General features: G+C 40.3%; 1 protein-coding gene across 1 annotated transcript in view; it reads left to right on the forward strand.

The window, feature by feature from the left end:
- LOC126279059 (dolichyl-diphosphooligosaccharide--protein glycosyltransferase 48 kDa subunit) overlaps nt 1–9,551 on the forward strand; it is a 47,228-nt gene extending 37,677 nt beyond the window's left edge. Inside the window, exon 8 of the mRNA XM_049979490.1 lies at nt 9,009–9,551. Coding sequence (XP_049835447.1) covers nt 9,009–9,164 — 156 coding nt within the window. The 3' untranslated portion in view covers nt 9,165–9,551. The remainder of the gene's footprint in view (nt 1–9,008) is intronic.
- The last annotated feature ends 12,269 nt before the right edge of the window (nt 9,552–21,820 follow it).

The raw sequence follows: 21,820 nt of genomic DNA on the forward strand, positions 1-21,820 counted from the left end.
TCTGCCTACGTAGATCAACACCTTCAACCCATTACATGCAGTCTCCCATCCTTCATCAAAGACACCAACCACTTTCTCAAACGCCTGGAATCCTTACCCAATCTGTTACCTCCAGAAACCATCCTTGTTACCATTGATGCCACTTCCTTATACACAAATATCCTGCACGTCCAGGGCCTCGCTGTGATGGAGCACTTCCTTTCACGCCGATCACCTGCCACCCTACCTAAAACCTCTTTCCTCGTCACCTTAGCCAGCTTCATCCTGACCCACAACTTCTTCACTTTTGAAGGCCAGACATACCAACAATTAAAGGGAACAGCCATGGGTACCAGAATGGCCCCCTGATACGCCAACCTATTCATGGGTCACTTAGAGGAAGCCTTCCTGGTTACCCAGGCCTGCCAACCCAAAGTTTGGTACAGATTTATTGATGACATCTTCATGATCTGGACTCACAGTGAAGAACAACTCCAGAATTTCCTCTCCAACCTCAACTCCTTTGGTTCCATCAGATTCACCTGGTCCTACTCCAAAACCCATGCCACTTTACTTGACGTTGACCTCCATCTGTCCAATGGCCAGCTTCACACGTCCGTCCACATCAAACCCACCAACAAGCAACAGTACCACAGCTGCCACTCATTCCACATCAAACGGTCCCTTCCCTACAGCCTAGGTCTTCGTGGCAAACGAATCTGCTCCAGTCTGGAATCCTTGAACCATTACACCAACAACCTGAAAACAGCTTTCGCATCCCGCAACTACCCTCCCGACCTGGTACAGAAGCAGATAACCAGAGCCACTTCCTCATCCCCTCAAACCCAGAACCTCCCACAGAACCACCACAAAAGTGCCCCACTTGTGACAGGATACTTTCCGGGACTGGATCAGACTCTGAATGTGGCTCTCCAGCAGGGATACGACTTCCTAAAATCCTGCCCTGAAATGAGATCCATCCTTCATCAAATCCTCCCCACTCCACAAAGAGTGTCTTTCCACCGTCCACCTAACCTTCGTAACCTCTTAGTTCATCCCTATGAAATCCCCAAACCACCTTCCCTACCCTCTGGCTCCTACCCTTGTAACCGCCCCCAGTGTAAAACCTGTGCCATACACCCTCGCACCACCACCTACTCCAGTCCTGTAACCCGGAAGGTGTAAACGATCAAAGACAGAGCCACGTGTGAAAGCACACACATGATTTACCAACTGACTTGCCTACACTGTGAAGCTTTCTATGTGGGAATGACCAGCAACAAAATGTCCATTCGCATGAATGGACACAGGCATACAGTGTTTGTTGGTAATGAGGATCACCCTGTGGCTAAACATGCCTTGGTGCACGGCCAGCACATCTTGGCACAGTGTTAAAACGTCCGAGTTATCTGGATACTTTCCACTAACACCAACCTATCCAAACTCCAGAGATGGGAACTTGCCCTTCAGTATATCCTCTCTTCTTGATATCCGCCAGGCCTCAACCTCCGCTGATTTCAAGTTGCCGCCGCTCGTACCTCACCTGTCTTTCATCAACTTCTTTGCCTCTGTACTTCCGCCTCGACTGAAATCTCTGCCCAAACTCTTTGCCTTTACAAATGTCTGCTTGTGTGTGTGTGTGTGTGTGTGTGTGTGTGTGTGTGTGTGTGTGTGTGTGTGTGTGTACCTATCCCTTTTTCCCCCTGAGGTAAGTCTATCTGCTCCCGGGATTGGAATAACTCCTTACCCTCTCCCTTAAAACCCTCTCCTTCCCTCTTTCCCTCTCCTTCCCTCTTTCCCTCTCCTTCCCTCTTTCCCTCTCCTTCCCTCTTTCCCTCTCCTTCCCTCTTTCCCTCTCCTTCCCTCTTTCCCTCTCCTTCCCTCTTTCCCTCTCCTTCCCTCTTTCCCTCTCCTTCCCTCTTTCCCTCTCCTTCCCTCTTTCCCTCTCCTTCCCTCTTTCCCTCTCCTTCCCTCTTTCCCTCTCCTTCCCTCTTTCCCTCTCCTTCCCTCTTTCCCTCTCCTTCCCTCTTTCCCTCTCCTTCCCTCTTTCCCTCTCCTTCCCTCTTTCCCTCTCCTTCCCTCTTTCCCTCTCCTTCCCTCTTTCCCTCTCCTTCCCTCTTTCCCTCTCCTTCCCTCTTTCCCTCTCCTTCCCTCTTTCCCTCTCCTTCCCTCTTTCCCTCTCCTTCCCTCTTTCCCTCTCCTTCCCTCTTTCTTGACGAAGCAACCGCCAGTTGCGAAAGCTCGAATTTTGTGTGTATGTTTGTGTGTCTATTGACCTGCCAGCGCTTTTGTTTGGTAAGTCACATCATCTTTGTTTTTAGATATAAATGATATAGTTACTTCCATATCATGTGATCCCCGTCTGACTCTTACTATTGGAAGCAAACACACATGTTCTGATACTAAATCTATTGACCATTATGGAGAAATCTCCCATCAGTTCAAATTGTTTAGGCTTTGGAACTGTAAGATGCACTGTTATTCAAAGAATAGAGGTTTTAAGCATGTGCTTGCATTACATTTACTAAAGGTTTGCTGTGTTAGGGAACAACGATACTGATGGGCTAGAAAGGGATATCGATGGTAGGCAATGAGAACCTCATAACTCCCATCTGATTATGAAAAACTCGTAATTCCAGTAACTCCATAATCAGAGAGAGATTTGTAAATGCATGGATTTACCTTATCTGTCAATAATTAGACTTCTTTTATGTATTTCCATGTGTAGCAGCTTTCTGTATCACTTTATATTATTTTTTAAGACACCATATTTGCTTCGCCTACAAAATGTAACAAATTGGTGTTACGAGGTTTTCATTGCCTACTTTCAATGAGAGAAACTCATCCCTTCCTTTTTCTGGAGTTTCCCAAACTTATGTTGGTGTCTATGCATGATGAACTGACACTTTTTGTGTGTCGTACCAATCCTGCAACACTATCTGCAAGTGAAAAAAGAAAATTTAAAGACTTGGGAAGAAGAAGAAGAAGAAGAAGAAGAAGAAGCAGGAGGAGGAGAAAGTGAAACCCAAGAAACTTTGTAATCAAACAATATTTTAATTAAATAGCAACCACAACTTCAGTGCTAAAACTGGTATTTTTGTGAAAATTGTGAAATGTCATATCAAAATATACTATTAATGCACATCCCTATCAATGTACAAATCTATTTCAGTGTTGATAAAATGATAATTTAAGCATGTCAGCTTTAACTTTTGTACGAAGTGCAAAAACAGGTTGGTGCTCTCACAAAATAAAATCAAGAACCATACCAGCCCAGGCATTGTACATTTGGTGGCTCATCATTAGTGAGTTGAGGAACTGTATGAGGAGGGATGGAGAGAGAGAGAGAGAGAGAGAGAGAGAGAGAGAGAGAGAGAGAGAGAGAGTGCTCCCAAGGGTATACAGGTATTTCATACCTGAACATCTGTTTGCAGCACACCATACAACCAGTTTCTGTGGATAAGTTGTAAAATTCAAAGTGATTGTTAAGGTACTTCTGGCATTTAACTGATTGTATGGCAGCCAGAAATTGAATTAATATTCTCTTCCAACCTCTTCATCGTTTCTTCCTTTCTTAAGTTTGAATTAGCAATTTTTGCCTTAGAGTAACTAGGATCATCCATGACAGTGACACGACCCATCCCCCCTCCTCTAAATGAGTGATTAATATGTCACTATCCATCTCCTCATAATAAATAGTAGATAGCCGATGGCAATATTTACTTTGTAGATCGATAATATGACGCCAATGATACATGGCCAGTGAAAAATGCAGTGCGCACTGTGTTAAACTACAGTTTTTATTTTTCTGTCTTGATCATGAAATAATTTAGGTAATTTAATTACAGGTGTACATGTGCCTGTGATACAGTTCAAACCTTAATGACCCAAACCTGTTATAAATATTAGGGATATCCATAAAGTAACAAACTGTTTGAAATAAAGAATTAACACTATGGAAAAAAACAAATTTTATTACATACATTTTAATGGTTTGCTGTTAAGCTGTTTTCCTACATAACCACCACTAAAACCGAGGCACTTATCATACTGTGGCACAAGCTTTCCATTACCATCCCTGTAGAAATTTGCTGCCTGTTTGCAACCAGCATCAGTATAAAAGCACTATGTCTCAAGCTATGTACTTGTTGCTGGGAATAGGTGGTAGTCACTCGGCATAAAGTCTAGACTGTATGATGGACGATCAAACACCTCACATCCAGAACCCTGTAGGAGCTCACAGGTACGATTGGCTGTGTGTAGATGTGCATTGTTTGCACTGCTTTCCCAGATGCTTATTTTAAATCACCTGCCTTAGCTTGGGTGATGTTCGGCGATACCTCTCAGAGTTAATTCTTGTGCCGCATTCAAGGAAATTACTGAGAATCACTTCCTTAGAGTCCCAAAGCATGGTAGTCATGATTTTTCTTGCTGACAGCGTTTGCATTTGCAAACATTTACTTGGTTCTTGGGAGGATCTCTGTGTCCCCATTCCATCGACTGGCTTTTTGTTTCACAATTGACATGCTTCACCCAAGTCTCGTTCCCATTTCCAATACAATTGATAATTTTGTTACAGTTTTCGTTTTGATCTTCAAGGAAGATCAGTGGTGGAGCAAATCCTTGCCCAACGTCTCTTTCAGTTCTGAATTTTCCACTGCCGCATGAAGTTTAATAGAAGCTGTAACCCTTATGTGTGAATACTTGAATATACTAACCTAGGCTAAATCAGCACTTTGGTTTTCAACAGTTATTAACAGGTATTTTCTTAAAATCATTTCAGAAGTTTTCTCAATATGTACAAATCACAGGCGCAGCAGTAGTTCATTCATAACTTGCGTATCGTATTTTGTGCTGTATCCAATTCTAAAGCCAGCTTGTTCCTCTGGATGATTAAAATACAATATTTTTTCTATGCCATGGGTGATAAGTGAATGTTGTACACTATAGAGAGAAGGCTGATAGAATGCAGTTACTTTCGTCTTGTCTTTCTCTCTCTATGTGGAGGAGAATAATTACAGCAGCGTTCTAATTCTGGCAAATTATTTCTGCTGCAAATATTCTGTAAACAGTTTACAAGATCCTTTTGTATTACTTTGCTTTAAGTATTGACCATTTCGATTGAAATTTCCTCCTCTTGTAGTTCCCATCCTTCCTTCATACCCCAAACAGTCTTATGCACCATAACTGATATTACTTGGAGAATATCATTTATTTTTATTAACTGTATTAGTCACCTCTTGGGGGGGGGGGGGGGGAAAGAATACTTAAAGAAGTTGTAGAAATGTTTTTTCTCTGGTGTTAGTTATCCTTTCATCTACTATCCCAGCTGATGAAACATGTGTGCACATCAAGTTTCTGGCAATAAGTTTCTAGTTGCACCCAGCATAAATTACTTTGTTCTGGTTAGTAATTAAAACTGCTGCAAAACTTAACAAACAGTTGGATTTGTACCAAGTAGTATGAGAAAGAAGTGGTGGTGTGACTGTAGCTTTCACATTTTGTCTCGCCCTTCTGTACCCAGAGGTGTCACATGTGCCATATTTACCCGAGCATAAGGCGGCCTTGAATATAAGGCAATTCCCTTTCAAGAGACTTAATGAGAAAACCTTATTTGTAAGATACTCTTGACTAATCAAAATTACAAACTGTTTTATTGATATAAAAAAGTTAACATCACACCTATTTCTAAACTTATGTTATTCATTGATTATCTACATTTTCATAATACAAGGAGAAATAAAACAAATTGTTTACATTAATTTTTATCTCTACTTCATTTTTGCTAACTGTCTAAACCAGTTGTACTGTATTGTGGCCAGATACAAACCACGAGCAGGCCAAAGTCATCTGACATATGCAAACACGGAACTACTGAGCCCTTGCTCAAGGCATCATGAACAAACAATATTTGTACAATCAAAACAGCAATGAAATTTATGATCTTGGTTGTCAGAAATATTTAGTTGTTTCATCCAAATACATTGTGATTACTGAGGCTGTTTCTGTGGTTTGGCCTGAGAACACAGCTGTTTAAAAGCGGATTTTGCATATATATAAATGCGAGAGACCAATTATATTCCTTTGTCTCTTGCTTGCAAACATGTCTACACACTGCTGTCTCGTTGATGTTTAGAATCATCAACTGACAGACTGCCTTTTGTTCCCATCATACCTCACAGTCAACATTGACAACATTTCTGGATGAAACATGTAAGTACACCTCTGGCCCCTATCTAGATTTTACCACCTTATGCAAAATATTATACTGTTGTTGAGTTTTTGTCCAGTTTTGAAATCAGTTCAATTTCTACTACAAATGGATTCAGGCAAACTGCCGTTTAAGCTTTGTAGATGTTCATAAAAGCCAAGATATTATGATATACATTCCCATGGTGGACAGCTCATAAATTCACTGCTCGCTCACCACATTTATACACACGTTCATCCTAGTTCTCAGCCAGGCTGGTGTCACTGTCCCTCCCTCCCTGAAAACTGTTCTGAATTGTTCAAAATACATCTGCATGTGACTTCAATTGTGAAAGCTTTAAATGTATATGAAGAGTGGCCCTTATATTAATCTATTACAAAACATAAAAGCATTAACCTTAGCAGCAATAGTTTGATCAGGGAATGTGAGATAACCCTGTATTTTTCGAATGACAAAAGTTGGGAAAAAACCTCGTCATACAATCAGCCAAATATAGTACAGTGATTTTTCAGTGTCTACCTGAGAGACAAAAAGTAATCTTGTTAAAAGCTATGAACTTTATGGCTGAATGTTAATAGCTTTACAATAAGTGAAATAACCATTGACAGTTACAGATATTTCCTCGTAGTATCTTTACTGTCCTTGTATGCCCATCAGTCTCTTCCGTGTTTTCCAACATAATTAAATTAATTATTTCATTGTGCCTCAGTATGGGTCTTGCAGAGCCATTCCATCTGTTAATAAAGTCCGATAAAGCAGCAAGAATGGGGATTAGCACATTAATTATATTTTAACCAACAACCTGATCAGGAAAAAGTATTTCCCCTGATTCCTTATTAATTTTCTAGAGTAATTTAGACATCATGTTTAACAGTCACATCAGGATTAATTCTGTAATCAAACTTAAGCATGCATGTGCACTTATAGAACTTTAATGTTGTATCACATGGTACACAAATGGAAAAGTTGAAAACTGAGCTAAGTAATTTGTTAAAAACACGGACAGGTGGTCAGTGTTTACCTTCAGGAGCCTGTTCTTAGCGTTATTGATAGAAACACATGGAAGTAGAAAATCATACTCATAGCTTCCAGAACTGTCGATCTAAACGTATCTGTCCTCCTCTCCAACTCTCCCCTCGCACATCAGTTCGCATATCCAGGAGACCTTACTTTTTGTCCCCTTGAAGAAACCAGTATGTATTTGTGAAACCTGGGATAAATATACATTTCTGAATGTTACCTGTTGAGGGTTATGTCATCTTCCACGCCATCCCCACTTTACTGTAGGTAAAATACACTGTTTATCATAGTCTTGTAACAAGTGCAACTTGTTATTGTGACAAAATTCTGTTGCAGATCTCCAAGACTTCCTGTTAAACTCTGTTAGTGTATTTAACACCTTGTCCATGTGCAGTGATACATAGTCTGATGTTTCCAACTTAAAGTGTGTGTGTGAATCTGGATTATTTTGGTTTATTCCCCCAAACCACCTTCCACTTCTTTACGAGGTGACTTACTTGGAGTTTGCAGCCACTCTTCTTTACTGGTTATCCAGCTGCTGGAAATCCTTGACTTCTCCATCATATAATGCTAGGTACAGGAATTTTTAGACTCTTTCTGCTTATGAAATAAGTAGACGTGCAGGCTTTGCTTTTCGTCAGTCAACGATGTATTTGACTTTCATATAAATAAAACTCTCACTTTCAACATAAATATATAACTTCCAGTAGGTCCCTTGTACAGTCAAATGTCGGAAACTAATTAAATTACAGTTAAAAGAAAGTTGCCTTTGATACCATAACTTTTCTTAACAATCAGAAAGTAAGTCTTGTCTATAGCAAGGTTACGTCAAGATTTTTCAAGAGTTCTTTTTCAACTGTCTTTGTTTTAATAACAATAGTCAATGACCCAGTAAGCACAGAGCTGCATATGACCTCCATGGTTCTTCCTTACACACTCACTAAAATGTCTATGGATTACCCGACAGGTACTTGTCGATGCCGTTTGTCCATTGTGTCTGCTTTCTTCCCACAACTGATTTTACAGCTGCACACACAAACATGTGATTCAGAGTAGGTAGGATTCTACCATCCCACACTCATATCCAGACTATCGTGTGTTCGAGACAGTAGAAGGCTGTGTGGTTCTAGAATTTACCCAGAAATTCTCAAATCACTGCAATAGTTAACTTTAATACATTTTAATCATGAAAAATGTGTATTTGTAAAGTTTTACAGCATTAATGTGCTGAATGTTTATGCAATAATGAGGTATAATAAAAACAATAAATGTTCTTGTCACTGCTCTGTATTTGTGTTGCATGTGGATGGTTGATACTGTAGTGTATTAAAAAATGTGGATGTCACGTGGTGTAATTGGCTGGGATATCCTGCCGGGGTACGTTCAGCAGTCTGTTGGAAAGGGTGTTCATCCTCTGTGAGCATTGGTTTAATTCTTTGCTGGTTTTGAGGGTTGTTTTTTACGTGTATTTGGAGTGTAGGTGAGTGTAATGGATGCATGTATAGTCTGTTAATAGTAACATAATATGAGATAAGTGACAAGGGCGAGTAAGTGTCAGAATTGTAACCTGCCAGCTGCTGATTGTACTGTGAGCAGCAGCCTTTTATCATTAATGATGCAGTTAAATCCAAAAACTGAAGAAATTGATTTGAAAAACTGAAACAATAGTTATACATAAATATCTGTAGTCTCTTTCACCAAACTAAATCAGATTTCCTTTCAGTTTGAAATGTAAGCTATTGGGTTTTGCTTTCCTGAAACAGGAGTAGTTCATTAAACAAACTTTCTTCTTTTGCAGGTGTCTGTCAGGCCATTACAGCACACAGAATATGAACGTTTCATCCCAAGTGCATACCCCTACTACTTCAGTGCATTCTCAATGATGGGAGGGGTATTTCTCTTCAGTATAGTTTTCCTGCACTATCGGGAAGACACAAAGACAAAGGCTGAGTAAAACAGATGAAAATGCAAAAGTGCACATTCCAATGCAGTACAGCTGTAAAATAATTTAATCAGTGATGTTTGTGAAAGTCAGTGTGTGTAAACTGTTGCGAATTGAGCTCACAAAAACATGAAATCATATTATGTGTTTTATTGAATACACTCATACACTGCATGAATGGCAAAAGTTCCTTGGAACTCCAATAATTAATAAACGTGTGCCTGAAGTATGAACCCTAAATTTGTTAATGTGCTACTGGCTGTTTCTACTGCGTGAATCACTTTCCTCGAAGCACTGTATCTTTCTATTTAATTCTATAAGAATATTACTCACAGCTGTGATGACTGAAATTGTTGAGAATAAACTTGTTGTATTGGAATAAAAGATTGTTTTCATATATGATGTGATCATAATTGCTGTTTACAGATTTTTAATATCTAAAAGTTTATATATAGTCTGCAAGCCACTTTCCAGTGAGTTGTGGATGGTACATAACACCAATTTTAGAGACTATGCTATTCGATTTGCATTACATCCCTGTTTTACCTATTTTTGCTCATCTTATTCTATTGGTTCCTACATGAAACATAATAGGAGGCAAGAGCATTGTTGTACAGACTATATTGAATACTGGTTCAATGTTGTCTTTCTCCAGAAGATTTCCATTTCACTTTCTTGAAAACCTCTCTTACATTTCTGTATTGTTAGTCCGGATGTGTTGTTATATTTGTGCACCAAGTCTCTCAATTTGTTACATGCATGCTGTTAGCCTGCTTGATACAGACTACTAACACTGGAGCTGTATTTTAGAATTTGTAGCACCAGCATATTATATGCTCTGCACTTTGCCAGAATCCTCTTAAAGAGTAGAGTAATGTAATGCACATAATAGTAAGAGGCAGAAATTAGAAAAATTTTAATTAAAACGCTCACTGCCACAGGCAAATTCAGTCATGCCAGAGACAGGGGCAGAAGCAGGAAGGAAGCCATATGCCGCAAGTGGATCAGGTTGATGATACTGTCTGCTAAGTAAGGATATGCATTTAGCAGAAAGGAGACTGCGATAGGAAGACAAGGGAAGAAAAACAAGCCTATTTGTTGGATGCAAGACAATTGCAAGAAACTGTATCTGTTTCATAAGAGCCCATTTTGAGGGACCGACACAGCAGTTAACAGCCTGTTAAGTGAATGTTGCAGAATGAGGACGACACATCGGTCATTACGAACCAAGTCTTGTAGTCTCACGCTAGCTCTTTTTAAATGCTCCAGCACTTTTCATGAGCACTTGCTTCCATGAGTATGAACTGCAGTGGATTTATGTCCTGATGCTCCAGCAAAGTCTGTGAACTACATTATTTTGTGGCCTGTTAGATGCACCTTAATTTTTAAGCAGTGCTTTAAAAAAATAACATTACCATTTTTGTTTTTTGATTACAAAGCCAGACTAAAAAAAAAATTCTTAGTTAATTAAACTGAACTGACCTTTAAAATTCCTGAAACCCATCATCTGAACTTTCTTCTTTCTTCATCTGCCTCCTCCTCCTCCTCCTCCTCCTCCTCATTGTCATCATTGTCTTCTTCGTGTATAACATGGTCTTCACTGCCATCGAGAACATTACTTATGTCACACTTCTTGAAAGATTTAACAATAATATCTTCCACTCTAGACCACAGTTGTTTCATTCACTGACACATTTGTTTGATTGTAGGTTGTTTTAAAGCTCACTTTGGAGTGATTCATGTTGGGTTTCATCCATCATTCATTTGTTCCATTCTTATCTCATCTACTCTTTGAATGGTTTATTTAATGAGACATGAAGAGGCTGCAGTTGTGAAGTAAGTCCTCCCGGAATAACAGCAAGCTCTTTATTTCCCTGTCTGTTTCTTTTTCACAGAATTTTTCATATGACTGATCCAGCACAAGAAGAGAACTCTTCTTCATTAAAACACCTTTTCTTCCTTCCACACTTTGTTAATCCAAAATTTCATACCAGCCTCATCCATTCAATCCTTGTCATGTATGTGAAGATGTATTTCAGAAGATTTTGGCATTGTTTTGGACTTCAAAATGATCATTGGATTAAGTTTAGTATCATCAGCACAACATGAAAGGACAATGGCATAGGACATTTTTTTATATCCACTTGTTTTTGTAGTTACAGTTTTAGTGCTTTCCATGGCAACAGTTCTGTTACTTGGCACAACAAATGTCAGAGGAGTTTCGTCTGTATTTGCTACTAGGCTTAGTTACGCACTGGTTTTCTTTCAATGTTGAACAGTAATGGAAGGCTAATGCTTTCTTCTCATACTCTTGTGGCATTTTCTGAGATATTTTGGTTTGGGTTCACTTGCTAAGTCCATGTTGCTTCACAAAAGTGTACATTAACCAATTCCACCCTTAAAGTCTGTGAAGTAAAACTGTAGATCAAGCTTACTATATTGTATTTGAATAATTTTTTTTAATTCCATTGCCATTTTGACGGTGTTCTGAAATCCATTTCAGTATGGTTTTTTCTGTTGCTTGAGAGCCTAAATGCCACTCAGATGCTGTTTCCATGTTCTTTTGCCTATGCTGTTACTTTCAATTTGTGACCTACATCATGTGAATACCTTTTATTTTTTTCCATTACTAACAAAAATATTTGCTGATACCTATAACAAAAATCACTTTCAATTCAAATTCACTGGCACTGTAGAATGGTTTGTAATGGCTGAGTGGGAGGAAGGCAGTGTTAGCAAGCTTGTGAATCCCCACAACTCATATTCACCACATCAGTGCACTGCTACTGCCAGTTGAATCCATAATTGCCAGACAGAGAGAGGTTTCCTATGACATTGAATATATGGCCATTTTGAAGACTAGTGGGAATTTTTAATCAAACATTGGACATTTTTATGTTAATTTCAAGCATAAGACACACCTGAATTTTGGAGGCATTTTTCCAAAGAAAAGAGTGTGTCATTGTCTGTGGAGTACCACAGCTTAAGATGTACTCAAGACAATGGCCTTCATCTGATGAGCTTTATGTTGCCCACTGCTTACCATCACTGATCCAGAAACTGACCGTCTAGCAACTGCACCACATTGCAGAGTGCTGCCAATAGTGGACTTCAACACAGAAGCCAGCAGCAAGGCCTGATGGGGTCCATGTTCCTGTTCAGCAATCAGGTGTCTTCAGTGCTGAAACCTACCAGGGTTAGGGAGGAGATCAAGCAACCACACAGCTAGTGGCACCAGTTACATCGCAGATGGTTCACCAAGCGTCATAGAATTCGAGTGGGACCGAGTGCTCTCCAGCAGCCAGCCTGAAATGGCCGCACTGCTCGCCAGCACTCCACTGTTGTTCCAGATTCGCTGACACCTGGGCGTACAAATGCTGAGCTGACTTAACAGACATTAGGTAGAATCCAGCATGCAGTCGAATGAACAACAGCTGAGGCTGGTCCAAAAGAACGATTACTTTTAATCATTGTGAATATGTAACTGAACTCTGATAATGTTTTGTTATGATTGTTGACACTTCAGATTCCTCTGCTCGGCCCTCTGTAGTAAGTTTCATTGTAAGTTATCTAGATGGTACACATGACTGTTGGCTTGCAGGGACTGCAGTGACTATCTTGCATACCCAAACTCACACGGTGAATGAGTCAGGGTGGAAGTTAGCAGACTCGTTAGATGGTGTGATTGGTAAGGCATGCAAGCTGACCAATCTGCAATCTTTCTCAAACGATTTTAAAGAGACTATTTGGTTAAAAAAAATAATTCTCACATATCTCATAACTTATTCATCAACTTCATGATGAACTGTCTGTCATTTTGTTAATACTAATAGTTTTCGTGATAACATTAAGTAAAATACCACAAGAAATTAAAAAGGTTTGTGTTGAAAAATAGGAGTCACTATGAATTTGTGTTTGGTGCCTGCTAGGTCATATGTTACTGCATAGGAAATGTAGCTAAAATATTTAATTGTTCTTTAAACTTGCAAGGATGTTGCTTCCTATTTACAGTCTCAAGAAAATGGATAGTGTTAAGTGCTCCATTCCCAGATGTGAATACCAGGCAAAAAGCCAGAAAGCATATTTGTAACATCCCTTGCATCTCATAAACAGTTTATGATATCAGAGAGAGATTTTGGCAAATGATAGCATGCAAAACTTCCATCCCTGCCACAATATTCAAGCAACTACAGATTTTTTTCTGTGCAATAATGTGATTTTTAAGGGCCATTAATTGCTACTGAAATTACACATTATTATTATGCCAAGAATGGGCTTTTTCATAAACTATTTACTTGTCTTGCCCTCAGTTGCTGGTTTAATAATAGTGTTTTCAGGATTCTGTCGCAATTTCAACTGCAAGAGAATGTTAGTGAAATGATCGTATGGCATTGTTGGCCGGGAGGCCCCATGCGGGGAAGTTCGGCCGCTGTATTGCAAGTTCTTTTTAAGTGACGCCACTTTGGCGACTTGAATGCATCAGTGGTGATGAAATGATGATGAAGAACACACAACACCCATTCATCACAAGGCAGAGAAAATCCCCGACCGCGCTGGGAATCAAACCCGTGCTCGGGAAGCGAGAACGCTACCGCGAGACCATGAGCAGCGGTGAGATGAATATTCATAAACTCTGCTGTGTTATGGCAAAAGAAGTGGATTTTAACATGGCAGCAGGAGAAGTTATATATTACTCAAAACTCATCACTGATCTTCCTTTGAGTAAAGAAAAGGAGTTTGAAATTGAAGGAAAATAAATTGTTACTTCTGTTAGAATTTTGGCAGAATTCTTTACCTCAGTGTGTTTTTAATAGTAAATGAAAGATACTGAAGGTGGACAAAGGATTTTTACATTTCATATACCTGAGAAACCTCAAAGCATTTCAATTGCAGAATCCTGTCAACTACCTGTTAAGACGTAAGCAGGTTGTCAGTGTGTTGGATGAACTAGAAGATGTGATTCAGTTTCTCCTGGTATATTTGTCTAGCAAACAGACTGCGAGTGTACAGCCAGTTCATAGTGTCCAACAGGCACAATATTCAGTGATGAGACATGTCAGATGCATTGACATACTGAGCTCTTGAAGGTGCACGCCTGTCTTATATCCCCCCCTCTCGCGTGCACGAGCTGTTCCCTCCGAGTGTCGGCTGTCCCGGTGGCGTTAGTGTTGGCTTCTGTGGTGGTACTGATGTAGTTGCTCTGTCTTCCATGGCCACCAGATTGTTTTGTTTGCTGAGAGTCTTTTCTTAATTAAACCCAGTGCTTGTTCCCTAGCCTTCCTAAGATTATAACTGCAATCTTGGTTGATGAGATCATGAACACAGTGTCAGTTGGTGAGATCATTCATGCTTAAAATTTCAATGGCCTCTCTAATAACACTGTCTCAGTACTTTTAAGTCTATGCCAAGGTTCTAGTACATTTGTAATCCATTGTGTCAGCCAAGTGTGCCTCCGGTCTTCTTGGCAACAATTGATGTTGCGCACTGTTTGTCCAATATATGTATTTCCATATTGACACAGAATGTGGTGTATGTCTGCCTTCCGCAACCGTCTTCATCTTTGATGCTCTCCAATAATGACATGTTTTATTGGGCGGGTAAAAGACAGTTTTTACTCACTGCTTCTTCAGTATGTGTCCAGTTTTTCATGGTAGTGTGCCAGTGTATGGTACAAGAGTAGTGGTTGCCTCTTCCTCCATGACGTCTTCCATCTCCACTGTTGTCATGGGGCAGAGAGCGTGCCCAAACTGCCATTCTGGGTACCCTGGGGCAAACACTGCCTCGAAGATAGTGCACAACCTGTGTACCAGTGTTTTTAGTACCCCATTCCCCTGTGTAGGGTTGTGGCACATGTCTGCTAGCAAATAGTGTACATTTTCTTCTGATACACACTGTGGCCCAGGGTGCTATCAGCTCTTCTCATGACCATGACATCCAGGAATGGAAATATTCCTTCTGCTTTGATCTTCATAGTAATTTTGATGTTGGGATGTATGGATTTTAAATGTGTAAGGAAGTCAAGAAATTTGCCCCTTCCATGGGGCCAGATGACAAACGTGTCATCCACATAACATAAAGAACGCGTGTTTGCATTTGGATGACACAAGGGTTTCCTCCTTGATGTACACCACATGCAAATTCATGGCCACAGGTGAGATTGGGCTGCCCATTATGACTCCTTCCATTTGTTCATAGTATTCTCCATTAAACAGAAAATACATGGAGGTCAGGACATGCCTGTAAAGGTTGGTCTTTTCATCAATTTCTGACCAACAAGCTCCAGTGACTCTTGTAGATGCACCCTGGTGAGTAACGAAACGTCAAAACTCACCAGGATGTATGAGCCTTTCACCCAGAAGTTGTCAAGTTGTTTTACAAAATTCACAGAATTGCAGATGTGGTGACAGTTAGCAGCATTGATTCCAGGAACCTCAGTCACGTGAAACCCAGCTTGAATGTTCCTTACATGACATTCCGAAAATCACGAATCACAACGGTCAGGTAGCTGCAGTATTTCTATGCTTCCAAAAGGCATTTAGTTTACCACCACACTGACACTTATTACTGAAAGTACAATCATATGTGTACCAAAGAAAATTTATTATTTCATTGAGGATTTCTTGGTATGGAGATCACAGAATGTTACTTTGAATGGAGATTAATTGACAGACGTAGAAAAAAACTTCAGATGTGCCCCAGGAAAGTGTGTTTGCGACCCTTACTCTTCATGTTGTATATTAATGACCCTGCAGACATTATTAATATTAACAAATGTTTGCTGATGATGTAGTTATTAATAATTTAGTACTGTCTAAAAAAGACTGCAAAAATGTTCAGTCAGATTCCAACAAAATTTAAGTGTTTCAAAGACTGGCAGCTTACTTTCAGTGTTCAGAATTTTAAGATTGCGTACTTCGTTTAACAAAAAGACACAGTTTCCTATACTGCAATATACGAGTCACAATTATGATCAGTCAACTTATATGAATACCAAGATGGCAGACTTTGTTTCGTTGGTAATATACTGGGACAATGCAGTCATCTACAAAGAAGACTGATATAAAGGTGGACAGCACAGATGGTTGTACGTTTGTTTAGTGCAGGGGAGGGCACCATACAGATTTTTATAAACCTGAACTTGCAGATGCTTGAAGATAGGCAACAATTATCTAAATCTACACATATACTCCACAAGCCACCATATAATGTATGGCAGTGAGTACCTCGTACATACTACCAGTCATTTCCTCTCCTGTTCCACTCACAAATGGAACAAGGGGAAAAGACTGGCTATATGCCTCTGTACAAGCCCTAATTTTTCTTTTCTCTTTCTTTATAGTCCTTATGTGACATGTATGTTGGTAGCCGTAGAATTACTTTGCGGCTGTCAGTTGCAAATGCTGATTCTCTAAATTTTTTTTCAACTGTGTGTAAAGGAAAGAATGTTTCTTTACCACAGGGATTTCCGTATGCGTTCACGAAGCATCTCCATGATACTCGTGTGCTGATCAAACTTGCCAGTTACAAATCGAGCAAAACGCTTCTTAACTACTTCGGTTTCTTCCTTAAATCAGTACTATCCTGTGAAAGCCTCATTATAAACTTTCAAGAAACCAGAGTCTGATTCATTTTGGAAGTCAAGAAATACTGCAAGCAATTTGTCTTGATACATGGTTTTCAGGAGATTGTATGTCTGAAGCGTGATTTGGGTTTCACATGACCATGCCTGTTGGCATTGTGGTGCTTGACCTGTTAACATACAGGTTGTCAATAAATTATCTTTACAACTTAGCACTTTAATACCTTTAAGACTATACGAGAAATTAACTAGTGGTTTTCAAAATGTGATAATTCATAAAGTTGTGTTTCCTCATTCCTACACATCACTTTGTGCACCGTTAGTGACATGGATAATGTCTAGTTAGAATTCCATTTCTCTCCATGTTGTTGTTGTTGTTGTTGTTTTTGTTGTTGTTTTGCAGTCTTCAGTTCTGAGACTGGTTTGATGCAGCTCTCCATGCTTCTCTATCCTGTGCAAGCTTCTTCCTCTCCCCGTACCTACTGCAGCCTACATCCTTCTGAATCTGCTTAGTGTATTCATCTCTTGGTCTCCCTCTACGATTTTTACCCTCCACACTGCCCTCCAATACTAAATTGGTGATCTCTTGATGCCTCAGAACATGTCCTACCAACCGATCCCTTCTTCTGGTCAAATTGTGCCACAAACTTCTCTTCTCCCCAATCCTATTCAATACTTCCTCATTAGTTATGTGATCTACCCATCTAATCTTCAGCATTCTTCTGTAGCACCACATTTCAATAGCTTCTATTCTCTTCTTGTCCAAACTATTTATCGTTCATGTTTCTCTTCCATACATGGCTACACTCCATACAAATACTTTCAGAAATGACTCCCTGACACTTAAATCTATACATGATGTTAACAAATTTCTCTTCTTCAGAAACGCTTTCCTTGCCATTGCCAATCTACATTTTATATCCTCCCCACTTCGACCATCATATTCATTTTACTGCCCAAATAGCAAAACTCATTTACTACTTTAAACGTCTCATTTCTTAATCTAATTCCCTCAGCATCACCTGATTTAATTCGACTACTCCATTATCCTCGTTTTGCTTTTATGTTCATCTTATATCCTCCCTTCCAGACACTATCCATTCCGTTAAACTACTCTTCCAAGTCCTTTGCTGTCTCTGACAGAATTACAATGTCATCGGTGAACCTCAAAGTTTTTTATTTCTTCTTCATGGACTTTAATACCTACTCCGAATTTTTCTTTTGTTTCCTTTGCTGCTTGCTCAATATACAGATTGAATAACATCGGGGATAGGCTACAACCCTGTCTCACTCCCTTCCCAACCACTGCTTTCCTTTCATATCCCTCAATCCTTATAACTGCCATCTGGTTTCAGTACAACTTGTAAATAGCCTTTCGCTCCCTGTATTTTACCCCTGCCACCTTTAGAATTTGAAAGAGAGTATTCCAGTCAACATTGTCAAAAGCTTTCTCTAAGTCTACAAATGCTAGAAACGTAGGTTTGCCATTCCTTAATCTTTCTTCTAAGATAAGTCGTAAGGTCAGTATTGCCTCACGTGTTCCAGTATTTCTGCGGAATCCAAACTGATCTTCCCCGAGGTCAGCTTCTACCAGTTTTTCCATTTGTCTGTAAAGAATTCGCTTTAGTATTTTGCAGCTGTGCCTTATTAAACTGATAGTTCGGTAATTTTCACATCTGTCAGCACCTGCTTTCTTTGGGATTGGAATTATTATATTCTTCTTGAAGTCTGAGGGTATTTCGCCTGTTTCATACATCTTGCTCACCAGATGGTAGAGTTTTGTCAGGACTGGCTCTCCCAAGGCCGTCAGTAGTTCCAATGGAATGTTGTCTACTCCCGGGGCCTTGTTTCGACTCAGGTCCTTCAGTGCTCTGTCAAATTCTTCACGCAGTATCGTATCTCCCATTTCATCTTCATCTACATCCTCTTCCATTTCCATAACAGTGTCCTCAAGTACACCGCCCTTGTATAGACCCTCTATATACTCCTTCCACCTTTCTGGTTTCCCTTCTTTGCTTAGAACTGGGTTTCCATCTGAGCTCTTGACATTCATACAAGTGGTTCTCTTTTCTCTAAAGGTCTCCTTAATTTTCCTGTAGGCAGTATCTATCTTACCCCTAGTGAGAAAGCCTCTACATCCTTACATTTATCCTCTAGCCATCCCTGCTTAGCCATTTTGCACTTCCTGTCGATCTCATTTTTGAGACGTTTGAATTCGTTTTTGCCTGTTTCATTTACTGCATTTTTATATTTTCTCCTTTCATCAATTAAATTTAGTATTTCTTCTGTTACCCATGGATTTCTACTAGTCCTCGTTTTTTTACCTACTTGATCCTCTGCTGCCTACACTACTTCATCCCTCAGAGCTACCCATTCTTCTTCTACTGTATTTCTTTCTCCCATTCCTGTCAATTGTTCCCTTATCCTCTCCCTGAAACTCTGTACAACCTCTGGTTGAGTCAGTTTATCCAGGTCCCATCTCCTTAAATTCCCACTTTTTTTTGCAGTTTCTTCAGTTTTAATTTACAGTTCATAACCAAGAGATTGTGGTCAGAGTCCACACCTGGCCCTGGAAATGTTATACAGTTTAAAACCTGGTTCCTAAATCTCTGTCTTACCATTATGTAATATATCTGATACCTTCTAGTACCTCCAGGCTTCTTCCATGTATACAACCTTCTTTCATGGTTCTTCAACCAATTGTTAGCTATGATTAAGTTATGCTCTGTGCAAAATTCTACCAGGTGGCTTCCTCTTTCATTCCTTGTCCCCATTCCATATTCACCTACTACTTTTTCTTACCTTCCTCTCTTCCTTTTTGTACTGTTGAATTCCAGTCCCCCATGACTATTAAATTTTTGTCTCCTTTAACTATCTGAATAATTTCTTTTATCTCATCATACATTTCTTCAATTTCTTCATCTGCAGAGCTATTTGGCATACTAAGTTGTACTACTGTAATAGGTGTGGGCTTCGTATCTATCTTAGCCACAATTATGCGTTCACTATGCTGCTTGCAGTAGCTTACCCGCATTCCTATTTTTTTATTCATTAATAAACCTACTCCTGCGTTACCCCTATTTGACTTTGTGTTTAGAACCCTGTATTCAGCTGACCAGAAGTCTTGTTCCTCCTGCCACCAAACTTCACTAATTCCCACTATATCTAACTTTAACCTATCCATTTCCCTTTTTAAATTTTCTAACCTACCTGTCCGATTACGGGGATGTGACATTTCACGCTCCGATCCGTAGAACGCCAGTTTTCTTTCTCCTGATAACGGCATCCTCTTGAGTAGTCCCCGCCCGGAGATCCGAATGGGGAACTATTTTACCTCCGGAATATTTTACCCAAGAGGACGCCATCATCATTTAATAATACAGTAAAGCTGCATGCCCTCGGGAAAAATTACGGCCGTAGTTTCCCCTTGCTTTCAGCTGTTCGCAGTACCAGCACAGCAAGGCCGTTGTGGTTATTGTTACAATGCCAGATCAGTCAATCATCCAGACTGTTGCCCTTGCAACTACTGAAAAGGCTGCTGCCCCTCTTCAGGAACCACACGTTTGTCTGGCCTCTCAACAGATACCCCTCCATTGTGGGTGCACCTACGGTACGGCTATCTGTATTGCCGAGGCACGCAAGCCTCCCCACCAACGGCAAGGTCCATGGTTCATGGGGTTCATGTATGGTTCAAAATCTCCATGGTGACATTGCGGACCCGTGCTGTCAGATCCTTTCCAAAACCTCACAGGAAGAAGTCTAGTGATGTGAGGTCAGGGGATGTTGGTGGCTGTTGAACTGGAGCACGTAGCCCAACTCACCTATCCGGAAAATGTTCATATAGAAATTGATTGACATTTAGTGACCACTGGGGTGGTGCCCCATTCAGCTGGAATATGACATCAGGTTTCAGATATTCCAATCGCGGCACAGCAATCTCTTGTAACATGTCCAGGTAAATGCCACCGTTCAGGGCAGACTCGATGGAAAAGAATGGACCAATGATGCAATAGTACGTCAATCTGCACCAAATATGTGCCTTGGGATAACTCGTTCCATTTCACGTATAACATAAGGATGCCGTGAGCCCCATATACGAACATTAAGACGATTCTGTTTGTAATTCTTCATGTTTTCCTGGCGATTTGTTGACACCTTGGATATCCGGGAATCCAGCTGGATTTTCGCTCCGTTCTCGCACGATATTTAAACAGCGTGCCTCGCTGTCTTCTTCAGGTGCTACTTGAGACTGGTCCTAGGGTCGATTGAGCCCAGTATTTATGCCTGGAAGGAGCTCTCCAATCTCAGGGAGCACCTGAAGAAGACAGCGAGGCACGCTGTTGAAATATCGTGCGAGAACGACGTGAATATCCGGCTGAATTCCCGAATATCCAAGATGCCCACGATTCTGTTTGCTGGATACACGAAACGTTGCCTCATCGAAGAAACACACATTTTCTAAAAAGTCATTGTTCGCACCAATATTGTTCAGCACGTCCACTGCAGACTGTTCGCGCTGAGGTTTGTCTGTAGGCTTTAATGCCTGAAGCAGCTGCACCCTGTAGGGATATAGCCGCAACCTCTTCTGCAAAACTTTGTGCACTACTGTTGACTGTCTCATTTCCAACACTCTGGCCGCCTTAAGCACCGATTTTGTTGTACTAGTTGCAGACGCGTGCCACACCTTGTCCACATTGGCGCCTGAAACTGATCGGCGACACGTCCCCCTTTTTATGGAGAACATTACCTGTTTCAAAAAAATGACGTATGCCAAGCCCGAACAGTTGTTCGGCACCGTGGCTACCTTCCATACGTGCTCGAAAGTTTCGTTCCACTCGGCTATCGGATGACATCACTATGAACCTGGCGGCACACTGAGCTACCTCTTGTGGCGTCCACTTTTTATCAGGTTTAATTTCAATTTTGCGGTACCTGGAAGCCATAAAAATTGATTACATTTGCTAATTTCTGGTGGAGTTTTAAAGTTATTAAAGCCTTATGTTCAATGATAATTTATGGCCAACCTGTATTTCACATGGCGTCTGCTATTTTTTCTGGTTACTAATGTTTGCAAAAAGGGTAAAAGAAT

This window comes from Schistocerca gregaria, chromosome 6 (assembly GCF_023897955.1).
Source record: "Schistocerca gregaria isolate iqSchGreg1 chromosome 6, iqSchGreg1.2, whole genome shotgun sequence".
Classification (NCBI taxonomy): domain Eukaryota; kingdom Metazoa; phylum Arthropoda; class Insecta; order Orthoptera; family Acrididae; genus Schistocerca; species Schistocerca gregaria.